This window comes from Drosophila suzukii, chromosome 3 (assembly GCF_043229965.1).
Source record: "Drosophila suzukii chromosome 3, CBGP_Dsuzu_IsoJpt1.0, whole genome shotgun sequence".
In the NCBI taxonomy this organism is placed as follows: domain Eukaryota; kingdom Metazoa; phylum Arthropoda; class Insecta; order Diptera; family Drosophilidae; genus Drosophila; species Drosophila suzukii.
The window spans coordinates 35,439,203-35,461,255 of record NC_092082.1 but is presented as its reverse complement, the minus strand read 5'-3'; the positions used below and the strand labels follow the sequence as shown (position 1 = coordinate 35,461,255).

Here is a 22,053-nt window from a genome sequence, read left to right as displayed (position 1 = left end):
TCTTGCTTGAATCCCTTTTATGACATGTTTATGACCCATTTGTGGAAAGGAGAGAATCTTAGACAATTAACCAGTTAAACGTTTTGGGGCGGAAACAAAAATGTGTATTTGAAAATACTCCACATCTAAAAATAATTTACTTGTGATATTTATTTTATTGGGGTTCTTTTGATTTCTAAATTAGTTTTACAATCATAGGAAACATTATTCCCCAACATGATCGGACGTTAATATGCTAATTGTCCCAGAATTCTCGTTTCCATACTACTCAATATCGCTTTACTGCTTGCATATCTCCATTTCCCTTTGGTCCCTTTAGCTGAGTAACGGGTATCTGATAGTCGAGGTACTCAACTATAGCGTTCTCCCTTGTTTTCTTTACTTACGTCTTGCCATAACTCCATCTTTACTCACTCAGATCTCCAAATTCCTTCTACTCTATCACAATTTTAGTTTCAGTTCTTTCCGTTTGAATATAGATGGAGGTCTTGATGAGCTGCTTCCGAGGCCATTATTGTAAAGTGGTCCCGTTTGCGAGTTGAGTTGACGACGGCGGAATTTCCTGGCCACCCTTTTCGTTTGAGTTTTCTTTTGTTGAATTATTCCTTACTCTATTACAACTTTTCGTACAGCTAGTGAGAGTGTAGCTGCGCCGCCAGAGACGCCGGCAGAGCAACCTTTGATGTTTATGTATACACTTATGGTTTAGTAGCTGCTGGCGAAGAGTCGCCGCGGCAGAGGAGAGGTCTTATGTTCACATGGTTACAGAGCGGTCGCAAATGTCAAATATGCAGACTCAGCACTGCCCAGTCCTAGTGCACTCAACGGTGATCATATTACCGGGCACTTGAAGAACTCTTTGGCCTTGTGCTACAATGTGTTTGTAATAATATAAATGCGTAACAATAAGTACAGTGTGCATTCGATATGTGAACATACTACATAGTTGCAAAATGAGCACAGGGAAAAACAACATATGGAAAATACAATTGTTCAAGCTTTAGATCATCAATCTGAACTTTGTTACGGATATAGGCCGTAATGTCCAGGTCTGAAAGGTCAGGATTGACCCGAGAAACAAAAACAGCGTCTACCGTCGGTTGTCTATCGTCCGCGATCTTTTTACGCTTAGGAGAATCGGGTAGTCAGATAGCATACGGCTAGTGAGCTGCGACTCAAGTGCCACAAGCCGATCCGTATTTCGAGGGCTGTTCCGGATTAATTCCGTAACAGTGATTTTTGTAAGCCGCCTTATAGAGAGTGCCTGGGTGCCTGAATGCATTGCTTTCATAACAATAGTAGCGCAAGCCACTTCTCATGTCGTTTGCATCGCGTACCAGACCCGAATAGCCAAGGGATTTTTCATGAAAAATTTTCTCGCACGAATGGCACGGAATATTCTGTTGTCCAGCTGAAATCAACGACTTGCATTTCTGTAAATAGCAGACAGCCATTATCGCGATATTCCGAACCACAGTGCAAAGAGAATAAGGCAACGCAAGTAAAAGAGAGAGTTAGAGAGCGGGAGAGACTGAGCGGGAGTGAGTAAGCTGGGGCAGCGTAAGTTTTTGATGTTCCAACAGCAAAGTTATATGCGGGAGTGCGGGTAACTACCGTTTATATTTTACCGCTCCAAACAGCGTTTGGAAGAAAAGGACAAGGCAATAAGAAAAAACAATATCAACAAACACTGCACACAGATTTCACGTGCAAACTAACTTTGTTAATTTAAACACAAAACAATTACTACGCACTCGCGAAGCGAACGGATGTTGTTAGGGACATACAAAATTATTAAAATTATTATTAATGTAAGAAAATATGAATTACAACCCGATGGTTTATGGACAAAGGAACAAAAATGCGGAGCGTAAGACAAAAGCACGACCGTTCACTGAAAGAGCGATAATTATATGTTAATGAATATTGTACAAAGCGCAAGACAAAAGCACGACCGTTCACTGAAAGATCGAAAATTATATGTTAATAAATATTGTACAAATATATTAAAAATAAAAGAAGAAAAAACGCAATGGTCGATGGCCTCGACCATTATATACCCGTTACTCGGCCAAAAAGAGTGCGAGGGGGATGGAGTTATGTTTGCTTGTTGCTAGCGCCACCAAGCCTATAACAAGAACTCGTCGTTTGAAAAATATAAACTCGTTGTTTTTTTATAGCGATTTTAAAACGCAAATCTTCAATGGGCCACCCTTCATTAAGGCTGTCCAAAATTTTCAGATTGAAACGTTTGCGACCGCTTTACATAAGAAATTCCTATGGAAAAAGGCCAGGGAAATTCAGGACGTCTCATCTTTTCGGGCCTGACCATCTAAATTTCCCTCGCCTTTTTACATAGGAATTTCCTATGGAATTGTATATAGGAAATTCCTATGGAATTGGATATAGAAAATTCCTATGGAATTGGTTAGGGACAATTTTTTCAAAATATTCTTTATTTAGCTAGTTTTTTAATAAACATCAAAAATTGAAGACTAGTAAGGAACTTTTGGCCACTAAAAATTATTTTAGCCCTTTTTGGTTATTTTTTTAGTCCTGGGTGCATCCCTGTGGGCCCTGTTTGGTGTGGTGCCTGAAACTAGAGCCGTCAGTCCTGGTAACTTCTGTTAAATAAACACTAAAGGTAGTAAAAATAATATTTTTAAAATACAACATTTAATACAACATTATATAATACAATAACAAAATTGTTAGATTAACCATTGTTATTTTCTATTAAACTAATCCGATGCAAAACCAAAATGTTTGTAAACAAAACAAATTTACATATGTACATACATATTCACAAACAACGGCCACACTCGCTACTGTGGCAGGCTGCGCTGGTAACACAAATCTAGTTTTATTTATACATACATATCTACACATATCTACATATATGTAGATCCTATTATACTGTCATATGCTAGAAAAACTACAGTTACCAAGAGTTTTGTTATAAAACACATAAGAAACCGTTAAAAACTTACTTTTTTTTATCCGTCCTATGTACACTTCAACGCAGCACGCCAAATTCAAGTGGTGGAGACGAATGGCAAGTGCATTCGATAGCATTGTTGCATCCCTGATTTGCAATTTAGTGTTTCCTTTTTTGATTTTTATAAACTTAAATTTGTTTTAAACTACTTTTCTTAAACCTACAATTAAAACTCTACCAATTTTTCAATATATTTACCATTATTTGTTTATTGTTTATTTTTTATGCTTTTATAGGTCATTGTATTTATTTGAATTATTATTATTTGGACAATTTAAGAGTTACAATCTGCTTTTGTTTTTATATTTTGACATATTTAAGTATAGTTAAAATTGTAATTTGTTTTACTAGCAACGTTAACATATATACCTATTTAGTTTTTTAAAAGAAATAAACATGAATAAATGAATTAACCTTGAAATGTTTTTAATGTACATATAATGTCCATTTCCATCGCCTTCCGAAAACAACATATCACTGTGGACGGCAGTACACGTAGTGGCGAAGCGCACAAGAGAGCGTGCGAAGACAACTACTATATATAGCCGCAGAATTGAAAATCTGCCATTATTGTCCGATCGTAACGAGTGATACATCAATCGCAAGGTATCGCAAAAACTAAGAAGATTGCATACCAAGACTTTCGAAATATAGATTTGTTTGGGAGAAAAAGCGGTGAAAGTGTAAAAGTAAAAATTTGGAATATTGGATCTGCTGGATACGGTGGGGATAAAAGCCCCCGTCTGTTTAGCTAGTTTTATTCTTACTGAGAATACCTCATTTGTTGAAATCCGATGCCCCGTTCAAAAGTAATTCAAAAAATAAGATTTTCTTCTTCTTCCCAAAATGAAAATGATTGTCCCTTTGCTTGTGGGTTTGTATGCATCCAATCTTAGTCTTAGGGTTTTGGAAACCCTATGGGTGTATATAGTAGCTTGAATTAGAAAACGTTTGTTCTACGACTTTTGGAAAAACCCGCTAGTTTAGCGGAAAATCAAAAAAATATATGTATTCGGCACGCTACAACGGAAAATCTACGTGTAGGTAAATAAATATTAACTGTTGCGGGCCGAACTCATAAATTTAATATAGTTTATTTATTTTATCGAATGTAATATCATTTTTCGTCACAATTGTTGATATCAGAAATTTTTGTTAAAGGCGCGTTCGCCACTACTTTTTACCTCGTTAAGAGGTGTTTTTGTTGGATTGATATGAAGAGGATTTTCCACTTCCGATTGAAAAAGTGGTCCAATTATTTCCTTCTTATCATCATTATATCCGAAAACGTTTAAGCGTATAGGACTATTATTATACCCTTGCAGAGGGTATTATGATTTCAGTCAGATTTAGTAATAAAAGAATTTGTTCCCAATAAACCGAGAACAAATAACAGACCGTCCACGGCGCCAAAAAACTAAAAAGTTTATTTTTGGCCTATCAAAATGTTAGGGGACTAAATATGAAGCTACCCAAGCTTTATGCTGACTCCTCTGCATTTACTGCTGATATTTTGGCTTTTACGGAAACTTGGTTGAAGCCAGAGGTATCTGACAATGAAGTTCTTTCAAACAATTTTAATGCCTATAGGACCGATCGCTCCTCACGTAGGGGAGGCGGTGTGCTGATTGCCGTTAGCACTAGCCTAACTTCCGAGAGAATTCACTCTGATACTCCTAATGAAATTGAATTTGTTAGTGTGAAAGTTTCCTTGCAATCATTCTCAATATTTGTTACATGCTCCTATATTCCACCTGGCTCTGATTTAATAATTTATGAGCACCACCTGTCTGCGATAAAATCTGTTCTATCCCTTCTTTCTAACAGTGACCTTTTGATTGTTTTGGGTGACTTTAATCTCCCTGGTATTTCTTGGTCTCCTCCTACTGACTCACTAGTCGCTATACCTCTATCCGCCCATGATTTTGTTGATGGTCTTCTAGAATTATCGTTACAGCAAGTAAGCTTTATACGGAATTTATTAAATAGACAACTAGATCTTGTGTTTGTTTCAGACCCGTCTGAAGTCACAGTATCTAAAATTGACGCTCTTGTTGTACCTGAAGACCGATATCATCCAACAATGGAATTGACAATCTGCCTCCCATGCGTTGATACCCTCTCTCCTTTAGTTTCTCAAACTAAAGTGAGATGTTTCCGAAAATGTAACTTTAAAAAACTTAACGACATGATTTCTCAATATAATTGGACAGAATTGTACAATTGTATGGATATTGAAAGCGCCACTGAACACTTCTATATAGTGTTAAATACCTTTTTTAATGAATGCGTTCCTGATAGGTTTCCTTCAAAGACAAACAGGCCACCTTGGTTTACCAATGCGCTTCAAAGACTTAAAAACCTTAAGACAAACACTTATAAAAAGTATAAGAAATCGGGTAAGCCATCTGATTTTTCGAAATATGTGGTGGCTCGATCGGATTTTAATGTTCTTAATAGTCATTGCTATTCTATGTATTTAAGTCGATGTAAATTTGAATTTTCAAATGATCCGAAGCAGTTTTATAACTTTGTCAATGCCAAGCGTAAGTCGTCAGCATTGCCTTCATCGGTACGTTTTAACTCAATGGAGGCATCGACGGATTCTGAAATTGCTGATTTATTTGCCGAGTTTTTCCAAACTACTTATAGTTCGGCTGCTTGGTCAAATTCGAACTACCCTAATCCCTTAAATAAGGCAAATTGTATCTTTACCCCTGAAATTACGGAAATTTCTCTCGTAAGAGACTTAGAAAAAACAACGCCAACTTATTCTCCCGGTCCTGATGGACTCCCCGGGTGTGTGCTTAAGTTTTGTGCGTCAACCATATGTAAACCGATTCTTAAACTTTTTAATTTGTCTATTTCATCGTCAGTTTTTCCTACTATCTGGAAGGACTCTTTTATCATTCCACTTCACAAAAAGGGTGCGAAGGCGGATGCCCAGAATTACAGAGGTATTTCTAAATTGTCGGCAATTCCTAAAGCATTTGAACGTATTATTACTTCTCATTTGCAACATTTATGTTCCTCGCTAATATCACCGTGTCAGCATGGTTTTGTTAAGCGAAGATCGACTACCACCAACCTTCTGGAATTGTCATCTATTGTAATAAATGGATTTAAGAATAAAATGCAGACTGACGTTATATACACTGATTTTAGTAAGGCCTTTGACTCTGTCAACCACTCTCTTCTCTTATTCAAATTAAATCAGCTTGGGTTTCCATGTAATCTATTAACTTGGATTTCAAGTTATTTGAATGGTAGGACTCAGAGGGTTATATTCAAGAACGCTGCCTCAAAACTGATCTATGTGACATCTGGAGTGCCTCAGGGTAGTCATTTGGGCCCTTTGCTGTTTACTTTGTTTATTAACGATCTTCCCTCTATCATAACACACTCTCGTGTACTAATGTATGCTGATGATGTTAAGCTTTGTTTATCACATAATGATATAGCGTCGGGTTTCAACTTACAGTCAGATATTGATTGTTTTCAGGGATGGTGTGAGTATAACCTTTTAAATTTGAACTGCCTTAAATGCAACGTTATGACTTTTCATAGAGGTACTCCTACTTTTATTAGTTACTCTCTTCAAAATACGCCACTCGACCGAATATATTCAGTTAATGACTTAGGCGTTCTTCTGGACCCAAAACTTAAATTTGACTGCCACATAATGTCCACTGTCAGCAAGGCCATGAGTGTTCTTGGGTTTATAAAGCGTTGGTCAAAAGAATTTGATGACCCTTATACAACCAAATTATTATTTACCTCCCTTGTCCGTCCTATTTTGGAATATTGTTCTTCGGTTTGGAGTCCACAATACCAAGTGCATATTGACCGTATTGAGTCGGTACAAAAAAAATTTCTTCTTTTTGCCCTTCGTAGTTTGAACTGGGATCAAAACATAAGGCTACCTTCCTATCAGAGTAGATTACTATTGCTTAATTTACCTACCCTTGCAAATCGTAGAACAATGCTTGGTACTATTTTTATGCAAAATCTTATAAGAGGTGATATTGATTCTGTAGAACTTGTAAACCGCCTAACTTTCAATGTTCCTGTTAGACTAACACGAAATTATTATCCCCTAAATTTGCCACGATGTACATCTAATTTTTGTCTGCACGAGCCCTTTCGCGTTCTATGTAATAATTATAACAACCTTTATCATTTAATTTGCACTTCAACTTCTATCCCGGTATTAAAAACTAATATTTTAACTCATTTGCTTCATTCTTAGATGCTTCTTTTATTTTCATTTGTGTCCCGTCTCTATTTGTTTTTTGTATCTTCCTCGCGAACTCGTATTTTTGCCCAAATTGATAAAAGGGCCCCGCGCGTAACAAGCACGTGCTTGGTGTCGTTGGGCCACTTGTTTGTACTGCTCGTAGTGCATCAACGTCCATCATATTATATTATAGTCAGAAGTTAGCAACGCAGTGAAGGGGACGTTTCCGACCCCATAATGTATATATATTCTTGATCAGCATGACTACTCGAGTCGATCTAGCCATGTCCGTCTGTCCGTCCGTTTCTCAGTCTCTCAGTTTTAAAACTATCGGGCTGAAACTTTCCCAAAAGTCTTATTTTTTTGCAGGTATTATATATATATATATATAAGTCGGAACCAGCCGGATCGGAAAACTATATTTTTTAGCTCCCATAGAAATAATCAAGAAAATTTTTTTTTTTAATTCTTTTCTTTGATGTTTTTAAATTCCTACCCTTGGAAATAACATTCTTTAATTAGTTCTGAGTTTCGAATTTAATTTTATCATAATCGACAACTTTATCATAAAGCTGCCATAGGAACGATCGGAAAATTGGTGGAAAAATATTATGAAACAAATTATAGCTTTAGTGTTTTTTAACATATGACCTCCTACGCATGGAAATGAAATTTTTTAATTAGTCTTGAATTTCGAATTTAATTTTATCAAAAGTGGACGACTATACCATATAGCTGCCATAGGAACGATCGTAAAATTTGTGGAAAAATAATATGAAACAAATTATAGCTTCGGTGTTTTTTGACTTATTATCTTATACTATTGGGAATATCATTTTTTGTATTTTTCATTATTTTTAATTAAATTTAATAGTTATAGCTGCGAGGGTATACAAACTTCGACTTGCCAAAGTTAACTTCCTTTCTTGTTTGACATATTATCTTACACTATTGGGAATATAATTTTTTGTATTTTTAAGAATTTCGAATTCAATTGAATAATTATAACTTCAAGGGAATACAAACTTCGGCTTGCCGAAGCTAACTTCCTTTCTTGTTTCGTAAAAAATTTAGATATTTTATTTCTTACCTTGCTTTCCAGTGATGATATCCACATCGGTTGAAAGAAAATTTTTTTGTAGCCCAAATGCCATCAATTAAACTTTCTTTATGTATAGCATTAAAGTGCGCAATATCAGAACCATTTTCAGGTATTTCCTGAATATGACAGTGAATGTAAAATTCATTGTGTCCATGGTAAAAATATTTTGTTTTAAGCTCTTCCGTAGACAGAGGGAGTTCCCAAGGTATTTCTGTTGGGTCAGTATGATACCAAATAAATATATAGCCGTTCATTTCCTGCGAACTCCAATTTTTCACATTTGATCCTTTTGGAACTGAAATTATTAAGTGTGATAATATTTTTTAAGTAACATGATATGATTTATTTCTTTACGTAATTTTTAAACTATATAATAATATTTTTAAAACGGTTATTAGATAAATTCTTAATGTTTGGCAAGATATGGAAGATCACGAGAACTATATATATAAGTAATATACGAGTATAAATGATATAAGTAATCAGGTCCTGGCGACCTTAAACTTTAAGCTAGCTCTTCGACTTTTTCAATTTAATTTCTATATAAGTTAAGTGGTAATGATTGATATAGCTGTGTACCGATAGTTCTCATTTTTATACCCGTTCATCATACAGTAGGAGGTTATATTAACGTTAAAATATGTCTGTTGCCCAAATTTTTAAAAAATTTTAAAGAGTTTAACTTTAACTATAGCTTTTTTCTTGTTATACTAGATTCTTCAGAAGTATGTAATTGGTAGAAGAAAGCATATATTCTTGTTCAGGACCACTTGCCGAGTCGAGCTATTCAAGTCCGTCACTCCGTCTTAAAGCTAGAAAGCTTGGAATGCAGATTACTAAACTTCTTTCGCAGCGCAAGTTTATTTCAGCAGAGTGCTACGCCCACGTTAACTCCAACAAACGCTACAACTGGTCTAACGACAAATCTTTTGCAGATTTTGGATAAAAGTAAGTGGGATTTTGTTATGATTATCAGTAGAATAGGAACGCCGATTCTGCGACAACTAGCATATGTTGTCTCAGAGGAGATTGCCCCCATTGCCACCACATCCCCACCACATCCCCATGTGACAATATTGATCATGAATCCTTCCCCTCATTATGTGCAATTAATAGTCAGATGAGAAAGGTGCACGTGAGAAAGGTCGCGCAACCATAGTATCCAAAGGTTGTTATCTTAGAGGAACATATGCGATCATGTTGGTGAAAGGTGTGATCACGTACTCTTTTGCCTCATTATCACAGGTGTTGCTGTGCACGTGAGAAAGATCGCACACTCAAAGTATCCAAAGATGGTTATCTTAGAGGAAGATGTCCGATCATGTTGGGGAATAATGTTTTCTATGATTGTAAAACTAATTTAGAAATCAAAAGAACCCCAATAAAATAAATCTCACAAGTTAATGATTCTCAGATGTGGAATATTGTCAAACACTCATTTTTGTTTCCGCCCCAGAACGTTTAACTGGTAAATTGTTTTAGATTCTCTCCTTTTCACAAATCGGTTTCGTCATAAAAGGGATTCAAGCAAGAGCTACCCGAACATGCGCACCTGTCCATTACCTGACCGCAATAAGGGACACATACACAAGCCTGAAGACGCACGCTCATTGACAAGATCATGGGCCTCACGCCAACGACCTCACGGCTGACTGCTAGCTCTAATACGTCCCATAATACTGGTTGAAATCACGACCGCGCAAAAACTCGCAAGAAGCCGACATATCTCAGTCAAGGAAATATTTTCTATTCTCCGTATCTGCAATTTGAACTCGAAATAAAAAGTCTGAAGTTTATTTTGTAGCATAATAATATTCATTTATTTTGGCATTGCGAACACGTTTTATTATATATTGAAAATAATTTTCTGCATTAATTTCGGCGATTTGCATTGAAGAAGCAGGCGCACGTTTCCTACGTCATTTGTGGATTACAATATGTAAAGTGCTTACCATAATTCGTAGTTTTGAAATCATGTTCACCTCGGTTCATGAACGTAGCTATTGTGTTTAGAATGTATTGAAAATGCTGACCATTTATCTATCCTTTAAATTGTTCAATAAATTGGTAAATTTCCTCATGAAATATCATTTTGCTAATTTTGTTTTCTTGTACGTTCTTACACATCTAGTCTCTACTTTAAAATGTTGTATTTAAATTATTTTATTGTTTTGGAGCTACTTTCAAAAAATGTCAAAATTGTGTATGCATTGTTAAGAGCACAAGACCGCCCTTAAGGTGTGTTTCGCAATAAAGAAACCGGTTTCCTTTAAACCTGTTTAATGACGGACAGCTCATTTCCTCCATCTTATTGAGCTGACGTCTCCCAAAAAACGTCTGTAGAAATCGTTTCTTTTTCACACCTTTAGAAATAATTTGCTTTCCGCTTGTAATTGTCCTTAGATATTTTCGAGCTTGTGGATAACTGTTTTCTCCATCGTTCCAAAAAATTTTGTGATTTGTATTGGTTAACCAAATTGCAGTCTTTCGAGATTTTGTATTTAGCAAAGTAAAATCATATGGTGGATCTATTAAAAAACTATTATTCAAGTTTGGTTCTTTTTCGAATACAATTCCAATTTCCTTTAGAATAAAATTATTATTATTATCAAAGAAACCTTGAACATCAATCGAAACAGTATCCTTCAACATTTTTCTAATGTAAAATATCTCGTTGTACTAGTCCGTTTAATGAGTTATATTGAACTAAACGGTCATGTATGAGGAGACAGTAAGTATTTTCATGACTTGGTGTCTTCAGATCTATTGAAATTCTCACATCAATACGACCAGTACTCACTGATTCGTTTGGAAATGAAAGATCAACCACAATAAAAGGGGCCTTCAATTTTAATTTATTTGGGGTCAAAAATGATTGTGATTCACGATTATAGTAACTAGATTGAAATCTTGTATACATTTCATATAGGTGAGCATACTGATTCTTACTAAAACCAACGTTCAGATTATCTTATGGATATGACTCAGAACTCAAGAGAACTTTCAAGTTTGATAAGTTATTTGTGATAAGTACTCCATAAGAGTAAATCCAATTATGGCAAATCTTGGTTCTTCGCGGTTAGCCGACAATTTCACATTCCAGCTGTGTTGACTCCCATACCCCAAGTTGGGGTTAACATATGAATCCCAACTCCGGAATGCGATTGGAAGGTTTACACCATTTTTAATAATATCGTCCATCTTAATTTTTGCAAAATCGCTCGGAGTTACATATCTTGGACGTTGATGCACTATGGTCAGTACAAACAAGTGGCCCTACGACACCAAGCAATGCTTGTTACGCGCGGAGCCCTTTACCGTTTTGGGCGAGTAAACAAAATCGCGGACAAAGAAAAAGACAATGTTATAATAGACAATTAAAAATACAGATCAAAATACGAATAGACAAAATACATCAAGTAAAACTAATTAGTTACTAGGGAGGATAGTATTATTGATTTAAAGATAGGAAGTGAGTCGGTAGTAGATATTAGATGATACAGTCTACAAGTATTATAATCATTGCAAAGTACTCTAAAAGGTTCATGCATTGCATAATTAGAGATACAGTGATCTAATACTAAAGGAATATAGTTTCTAGTGAATCTATTTGGCACATTAAAATGCAGGCGACCCAGTAACTCGGGACTATCTACATCACCATGAATAAGATTTCTAATAAACGTAATATCAAGCATAGTTCTACGATTAGCTAACGATGGTAAGTTAATTAGAAGAAGTCTACTAGAGTACGATGGTAGTATTAGGCTTGTATCCTAGTTAAGTCCCCGTAAGGCAAATATATAGAAGTTTTTTTGCACAGACTCAATCCGGTCTATATGCACCCCATTTTGGGGACTCCGAACAGGAGCGCAGTACTCAAGAATTGGTAGGACTAATGAAATAAACAAGGTCTTTGTGACATAGGGATCATCGAATTTCTTCGACCACCTTTTGATAAATGCAAGCACGCCCCTGGCTTTATTTACCATAGTAGTAATGTGATCAGAAAATTTAAGTTTAGGATCCATATAGACTCCAAGGTCGTCAGCATGCGTTATCCTATCTAACGCACAACCACTCAAAGTATAAGTTGAGTAGAGGGATCCACCTAAGAAGATCACCTGGAAACCCTAAAAGGTCCAATTTCCGGACGAGAATCGGGTGACTTACAGAATCAAACGACTTACTAAAATCGGTGTAGACCACATCAGTCTGACGATTCTTTCTAAAACCACTTATAACAAATGAAGTAAACTCCAAAAGGTTGGTTGTCGTTGACCTATGTTTTATAAATCCGTGTTGACAAGAGGAAATAAGGGACCTACAACTGTGTTGTAAATGGGGCGTAATAATGTTCTTAAAGAGCTTCGGTATAGCTGATAGCTTTGAAATACCTCTGTAATTACATGCGTTCAATTTACTCCCTTTTTTATGAAGCGGGATAACAAACGATTCCTTCCATCTGTGTGGGAAATCGGATGTTTCTAAAGACAAAGTAAACAGTTTGTGCAATGGTCTACACAAAGTCTCAGCGCAATATCTACGCAAACATCCAGGGACTCCATCAGGACCCGGAGAGTAGACTGGTTTGACCCTTTGCAATTCTAAAAGAAGTGAGCTTTTACTTATAACAGGACAACAAATAAAGTTTGATTTAGGAATGACATATGGGTAAGACTGATCTGGAGGACTTGATGTTGAATAGGTGGTTTGAAAAAACTGTGCAAAAAGATCGGCTATGGCTTGATCAGTGCTAGCAGCCGAATTTTCAAATTATTATAAATTATTATAAATTATTATTATTATCAAAGAAACCTTGAACATCAATCGAAACAGTATCTTTCAACATTTTTCTAATGTTAAACAACTCGTTGTACTAGTCCGTTTAGTGGGTTATATTCAATTAAACGGTATTGTATGAGGAGACAGTAAGCTTGGGTATTTTCATGACTTGGTGTCTTTAGTTCTATTGAAATTCTCACATCAATAGGACCAATTTTTACTGATTCATTTTGATATGAAAGATCAACCACAATAAAAGGGGTCTTCAATTTAAATTCATTTGGGGTCAAAAATGGTTGTGATTCACGATTATAGTAACTAGATTGAAATCTTGTACACATTTCATATAGGTGAGCATACTAATTCTTACTAAAATCAACATTCCGATTATTATGGATATGACTCAGAATTCAAGTGAACTCTCAAGTTTGATAAGTTATTTGTGATAAGTTCTCCATTTAGTGTAAATCCAATTATGGCAAATCTTGGTTTTTCGCGGATAGCCGACAATTTCACATTTCAGCTGTGTTGACTCCCATACCCCAATTTGGGGTTAACAAATAAATCCCAACTCTGGAATGCGATTGGTAGGTTTACACAACTTTTAATAATATCGTACATCTTAATTTTTGTAAAATCGCTCAGAGTTACATGGGGAATTTTCCAGATTTTATTCGTAATTTGCAGTTTAAAAGTTTGTTCATTTCTGATTTGTTCAAGATTCACCAAGATTCTTAGTTAGCATCAACACTAGTTCGTGTTTACAATTTAACAAAACTTTTTTATAATCCTCAGCCAATCCCAACAAATTTTTTAATGGTACAGACAAATTTTAAGTGGGGATCCCGTAGAAATTTTGTCTCCACTGTTCCATTCAGAATTCAATAGGTATTGACTTTAAAGATTATCCAGAGATATAAAATTTTTTAGGGTAGTAGTCATACCGACATAGACTTGACACGTTGGACTTGTTGTATTTAGTTGTAACCTAGCAGTATTAAAGTTTAAGTTAAAGTTTCTAAGATGTGTTAGCCAAACACACTTGCAGTGAACTATTATTACCTGACCGTCATCAAAGTCACTTACAGTCAGATACAAAATTTGTATTTATATCATTCAATATTTCTTTATATATTTTATTATTGTAAACATATTTCATTAAATTCATAATTAATTATATTTTATGTATATTTGTATATAATTAATTTTCTTACTCCATCCCTCTGTAAGAAACATGTCGCTTATTAATCTTCATTCCAAGCGCAGATTTTCGCTTGGTTCCCATAGATAGATGTAAAATAGTTTTCACAATAAAATCTTTCTCAGATGTTGAATTATTTTTAAAGCATTCATTTGTTCCATCCCATAATAATATTGTAACATATTTCAAAAGCATCATTAGCTAGCATAGGAGCGTCTATCAATTTAATTTCTGATTCAAGTTTATGATAGAGGTGTTGGGACCTGGTAATATCGGTTTTTGTTGTCAACTATTTTTCTAGTTCTAGTTTTCTAATTCTATTCTATTTGTATACTATTTGTATGAGTAAGGCATCTTTGTCTAAGATTCTGAATAAGTTTAATAAACTCTTTAATTACAATACTGATTAGCTGGTTACTATCTATTTAGTAGATGTATACAAGTTGTTTAGTATCTGGTTTCTATATGTTTAGTAGATGTATACAAGTTGTTTACTAGATGTATACAAGTTGTTTACTAGCTGTTTAGTATCTGGTTTCTATATGTTTAGTATATGTAAACAAGTTGTATAGTAGATGTATACAAGTTGTTTACTAGCTGTTTAGTATCTGGTTTATATATGTTTAGTATCTGTTTACTTGATGTTTACTAATTGTTATTAGCTGGTTACTAGTTGTTATTATCGTCTACTAGCTTTTACAGTCTTTTGATAAGAATGATCAAAAATTCTTGATCACTAGACGACTTTCGATGTGAAGTAAAAACTTACACTCTGATTTTCAACGTGTTTGCTATGTACGTAAGAAAGAATGCAAAGCCAAAATAGCTCAAGATTGATATATAAATCTTAGAGGAACATGTCCGATTATGTTGGGGGAAGATGTATCCTGTGATTGTAAATCTAATTAAGAAATAAATTGTTCACAAGTTGTCTAAAAGCTGTGTAGAAGCTGCTTTGATAAACAATTTTGATTCATAATTACAGATATTAAGAATATATAATAATATCATCCACTTTAACTAGTATATTGTTAAAATAAAACATTTCCATTTTTCATATTCTTTCATCTTATTTAGGTATAATAAATGTAATCTTAACTACGATAGGTAGCCTTACATCCCATAACTATAGTTATTAGCTACAATAAAATGTCTAGAAAGAACAAAATATATGAATGTCAAAAAACGATTTAAAACTAACTATAATTGGGAATGGATTTGAAATCGCTCCGGCGTAATACAGTAAAAAACAAAAAACACTGTGATTATCCCATTTTCTATCACCATAACAAATGTGTATACCCACACCTAAATGACCAATTGTATCCTGAGTCCAAAAATGTCTGTGACTTTCACTTATAAATTTGTCACCGATAATTTAAATCCCATTAAGCAAACCACCCATTGCTAACCGTACCATAACCCCAGAATCAAGTTGGTTACCTACAATAAACATAGGTGGTGGTGTAAAGGATTGCTAAAATGCCTCGACGCAGGCGCAAATGTAATAAAAAATGATCATAAAAATATAATTAGGAAAGTATTTTTTTACTTGCGAACCATTTATAACTGTTACCAACAACACACATAGTTATGTTACAAAGGATTTGCTTCAATGCCTCGACGCAGGCGCAAAGGTCAAGGTATTGGAAAAAAATTCATGGAATATTATCCCTTCATAAAAGAGGTCATAAAATATATAATTAGGAAAGTATTTTTTATTTGTTATGTTACCAACAACACAAATAGTTGTTACAAAGGATTGCTAAAATACCTTGATGCAGGCGCAAAGGTCAAGGTAATGGAAAAATTCATGGAATATTATCCCTTGGATAATATCCTTATTTGGATAATAAAAAAATATATATTAATTCAATACTTTGATTTTTCCATCAAAATGCGTGATAAATCTAGTTGTTTGATATTCTCTAACTAATTTAGTAATATGTTTTCAAGTGCCTATTTAATTTACCAAAAACAGTATTAGTCTTTTCTCATAAAATTGATCTTTTGGATCCCTCTAATTCCCCACCGGTTCCTCATATTTAATAATGATGGTTTGTCATAGATGGGTACTTGTAATTCATATTTAAGATACTTACATCCTTCTCTAACTAATATCCTTTTATCCATCATGTAAACAGGTTAAGAATTGTATTGCGTGCTTCAACCCCTAGCCACACCCACCACTGTAATTTTCTGTTTTTTTCTTTCTAAGCAATGTACACTATTTTTAAACTGGTTCTGACCTCCCGCTTTAATGGCATCCTCTACTTTATTTTCGTTATATTTCTGATCTTTCCTAACAGTAGGTTGTTAAACTTTTATCATTTTATGAGATTATTGAGCACCCGAAATCCCAGATATTAACTCATAACATGTAACTAGCAGAATATAGTAAAAGATATCAGACTCTAAAAAGACTAGATTTACCTACAATTCAATTTACCATCTACAATCCCTGGAGAAGAGTTTAGTATTTGCAGTTTAATTTTCAAATTTATTGATTTCACAGATTCCCGCTGGTGAATACCAATTTTTAACAAATGGCTGCCAACTCCATACCATTCAGACACTGGTTTACAACCTCATAGAACTGACTCTCAAGGAATCTGTAATGCACAATATATTTCTGTCTCTTTTCTTCTAATCAATATTAAAAAATTTCAAAAACTGGTTTTGGAGTTCATTTTATTCTTAGAATTAAATTATGAAAAATTATTAAGCCAACAGAGAAAATAATGTTTTTGTGATAGTATCCCATGAATAATACATAATTCTTATTTGTATATTTTCAAAATTATTTATTTTAGAAAATTATTCATTCATCACATTCAAATAATATTCATAATATATCTTACAATTTTTTAAATTTATCAATAGAGTTTCCCAATTATTAATATTAAATGATATTGCATCATATCTATTTTTAAGATTAAATATTAAGAATAAAAATTCTGTTCCACTCCTCCTACTTAATGATGACTATTATAAAATTATAATTATCAACAACTATTATATTAAATTCAATTAAATGTACGCATGCTCATATAACAACAGTTCCCAGTTTTTGAAATTTTTTAATATTCATTAGAAGAAAAGAGACAGAAATATATTGTGCATTACAGATTCCTTGAGAGTCAGTTCTATGAGGTTGTAAACCAGTGTCTGAATGGTATGGAGATGACAGCCATTTGTTAAAAATTGGTATTCACCAGCGGGAATCTGTGAAATCAATAAATTTGAAAATTAAACTGCAAATACTAAGCTCTTCTCCAGGGATTGTAGATGGTAAATTGAATTGTAGGTAAATCTAGTCTTTTTAGAGTCTGATATCTTTTACTATATTCTGCTAGTTACATGTTATGAGTTAATATCTGGGATTTCGGGTGCTCAATAATCTCATAAAATGATAAAAGTTTAACAACCTACTGTTAGGAAAGATCAGAAATATAACGAAAATAAAGTAGAGGATGCCATTAAAGCGGGAGGTCAGAACCAGTTTAAAAATAGTGTACATTGCTTAGAAAGAAAAAAAGAGAAAATTACAGTGGTGGGTGTGGCTAGGGGTTGAAGCACGCAATACAATTCTAAACCTGTTTACATGATGGATAAAAGGATATTAGTTAGAGAAGGATGTAAGTATCTTAAATATGAATTACAAGTACCCATCTATGACAAACCATCATTATTAAATATGAGGAACCGGTGGGGAATTAGAGGGATCCAAAAGTTCAATTTTATGAGAGAAGACTAATACTGTTTTTGGTAAATTAAATAGGCACTTGAAAACATATTACTAAATTAGTTAGAGAATATCAAACAACTAGATTTATCACGCATTTTGATGGAAAAATCAAAGTATTGAATTAATATATATATATATATATATATAAATAGAAGAAATTTTCTTTTTTGGTCAAGGGATAATATTCCATGAATTTTTCCATTACCTTGACCTTTGCGCCTGCATCAAGGTATTTTAGCAATCCTTTGTAACAACTATTTGTGTTGTTGGTAACATTTATAAATTGTTCGCAAATAAAAAATACTTTCCTAATTATATATTTTATGACCTCTTTTATGAAGGGATAATATTCCATGAATTTTTTTCCAATACCTTGACCTTTGCGCCTGCGTCGAGGCATTGAAGCAAATCCTTTGTAACATAACTATGTGTGATGTTGGTAACAGTTATAAATGGTTCGCAAGTAAAAAAATACTTTCCTAATTATATTTTTATGATCATTTTTTATGACATTTGCGCCTTCGTCGAGGCATATAAGCTATCCTTTACACCACCACTTATGTTTATTGTAGGTAACCAACTTGACTCTGGGGTTATGGTACGGTTGGCAATGGGTGGTTTGCTTAATGGGATTTAAATTATCGGTGACAAATTTATAAGTGAAAGTCACAGACATTTTTGGACAAAGGATACAAGTGGTCATTTAGGTGTGGGTATACACATTTGTTATGGTGATAGAAAATGGTATATTCACAGTGTTTTTTGTTTTTTACTTTATTACGCCGGAGCGATTTCAATTATTTTCCCAATTATAGTTAGTTTTAAATCGTTTTTTGACATTCATATATTTTGTTCTTTCTAGACATTTTATTGTAGCTAATAACTATAGTTATGGGATGTAAGGCTAGCTATCGTAGTTAAGATTACATTTATTATACCTACATAAGAAGAAAGAATATAAAAAATGGAAATGTTTTATTTTAACATTATACTAGTTAAAGTGGATGATATTATTATATATTCTTAATATCTGTAATTATGAATCAAAATTGTTTATCAAAGCAGCTTCTACACAGCTTTTAGACAACTTGTGAACAATTTATATCTTAATTAGTTTTACAATCACAGGATACATCTTCCCCCAACATAATCGGACATGTTCCTCTAAGATTTATATATCAATCTTGAGCTATTTTGGCTTTGCATTCTTTCTTACGTACATAGCAAGCACGTTGAAAATCAGAGTGTAAGTTTTTACTTCACATCGAAAGTCGTCTAGTGATCAAGAATTTTTGATCATTCTTATCAAAAGACTGTAAAAGCTAGTAGACGATAATAACAACTAGTAACCAGCTAATAACAATTAGTAAACATCAAGTAAACAGATACTAAACATATATAAACCAGATACTAAACAGCTAGTAAACAACTTGTATACATCTACTATACAACTTGTTTACATCTACTAAACATATAGAAACCAGATACTAAACAGCTAGTAAACAACTTGTATACATCTAGTAAACAACTTGTATACATCTACTAAACATATAGAAACCAGATACTAAACAACTTGTATACATCTACTAAATATATAGTAACCAGATACTAAACAGCTAGTAAACAACTTGTATACATCTATTAAACATATAGAAACCAAATACTAAACAACTTGTATACATCTACTAAATAGATAGTAACCAGCTAATCAGTATTGTAATTAAAGAGTTTATTAAACTTATTCAGAATCTTAGACAATGATGCCTTACTCATACAAATAGTATACAAATAGAATAGAATTAGAAAACTAGAACTAGAAAAATAGTTGACAACAAAAACCGATATTACCAGGTCCCAACACCTCTATCATAAACTTGAATCAGAAATTAAATTGATAGACGCTCCTATGCTAGCTAATGATGCTTTTGAAATATGTTACAATATTATTATGGGATGGAACAAATGAATGCTTTAAAAATAATTCAACATCTGAGAAAGATTTTATTGTGAAAACTATTTTACATCTATCTATGGGAACCAAACGAAAATCTGCGCTTGGAATGAAGATTAATAAGCGACATGTTTCTTACAGAGGGATGGAGTAAGAAAATTAATTATTTACAAATATACATAAAATATAATTAATTATGAATATAATGAAATATGTTTACAATAATAAAATATATAAAGAAATATTGAATGATCCTACAAATTTTGTATCTGACTGTAATTAAAACTCCAGGTACAAATGAAGGGGAAGTATTTTGTTCAATGTCCTTGAGTCTTGGGCATGTGACTTTAATGACGGTCAGGTAATGATAGTTCACTGCAAGTGTGTTTGGCTAACATCTTAGAAACTTTAACTTGTGTACTTTGATAGTTATTAATAAGAGACTATAGCGACTCATAACACTTGTTAACATTAAGTTACCATCTAAAACCAAGTACTTTACAGATACTATACAGATAGTAACCATCCAAAACCAAGTACTGTTCAGGTACTATACAAAAAGTAACCATCCAAAAACAAGACTAAAAAGAAAGTAACCATCAAAATACTGCTAGGTAACAACTAAATACAACGAGTCCAACGTGTCAAGTCTATATCGGTATGACTACTACCCTAAAAAATTGTATATCTCTGGATAATCTTCAAAGTCAATACCTATTAAATTCTGGATGGAGCAGTGGAGACGAAATTTCTACGGGATCCCCACTTAAAATTTGTCTGTACCATTAAAAAATTTGTTGCGATTGGCTGAAGATTATAAAAAAGTTTTGTTAAATTGTAAACACGAACTAGTGTTGAAGCTAACTAAGAATCTTGGTGAATCTTGAACAAATCAGAAGTGAACAAACTTTTAAACTAGAAATTACGAATAAAATCTGGATAATTCCCCATGTAACTCTGAGCGATTTTACAAAAATTAAGATGTACGATATTATTAAAAGTTGTGTAAACCTACCAATCGCATTCCAGAGTTGGGATTTATATGTTAACCCCAAACCGCGAAAAACCAAGATTTGCCATAATTCGATTTACACTAAATGGAGAACTTATCACAAATAACTTATCAAACTTGAGAGTTCACTTGAATTCTGAGTCATATCCATAATAATCGGAATGTTGATTTTAGTAAGAATTAGTATGCTCACCTATATGAAATGTGTACAAGATTTCAATCTAGTTACTATAATCGTGAATCACAACCATTTTTGACCCCAAATGAATTTAAATTGAAGACCCCTTTTATTGTGGTTGATCCTTCATTTCAAAACGAATCAGTGAATACTGGTCCTATTTATGTGAGAATTTCATTAGAACTGAAGACACCAAGTCATGAAAATTTTTGTTAAGATGTAAGCACGAACTAGTGTTGATGCTAACTAAGAATCTTAGTGATGTGTTGGAACAAATCAGAAATGAACAAACTATTAAGGTGGAAATGACGAATATAACCTGGAAAATTCCCCATTATCATATTCGCTCTTTCAGTGAACGGTCGTGTTTTTGTCTTGCGCTCCGAATTTTTGTTCTTTTTGTCCATAAACCATCGGGGATTAATTCATATTTTATACATCTATATAACTTTTTATGTCCCTAACAACATCCGTTCGCTTCGCGAGTGCATAGTGATTGTTTTGTGTTTAAAATAACAAAATTAGTTTGCACGTCTAATCTTTGTGCAGTGTTTGTTGTTATTGTTTGTTCAAATTGCCTTCTTCTTTTCTTCCAAACGCTGCTTGGAGCGGTAAGAGTCTAAACGGTAGTTACCCGCTCTCCCGCACTCCCGCATATAGCCTTTTTTTTGGAACATCAAAAACTTACGCTCCCCCAGCTTACTCACTCCCGCTCTCTAACTCTCTCTTTTACTTGCGTAGCTTTATTCTCTTGGCACTGTGGTTCGGAATATCGCGATAATGGCTGTCTGCAATTTAAAGAAATGCAAGTCGTTTATTTCGGCTGGACAACAGAGCGTTC

At 33.8% G+C, this 22,053-nt stretch overlaps 1 protein-coding gene across 1 annotated transcript in view; it reads right to left on the bottom strand.

The window, feature by feature from the left end:
* Window positions 1–22,053, bottom strand: part of nvd (cholesterol 7-desaturase nvd) — a 455,974-nt gene that overhangs the window by 188,633 nt on the left and 245,288 nt on the right. The window contains exon 3 of the mRNA XM_070995657.1: window positions 8,326–8,632. Coding sequence (XP_070851758.1) covers window positions 8,326–8,632 — 307 coding nt within the window. The remainder of the gene's footprint in view (window positions 1–8,325; window positions 8,633–22,053) is intronic.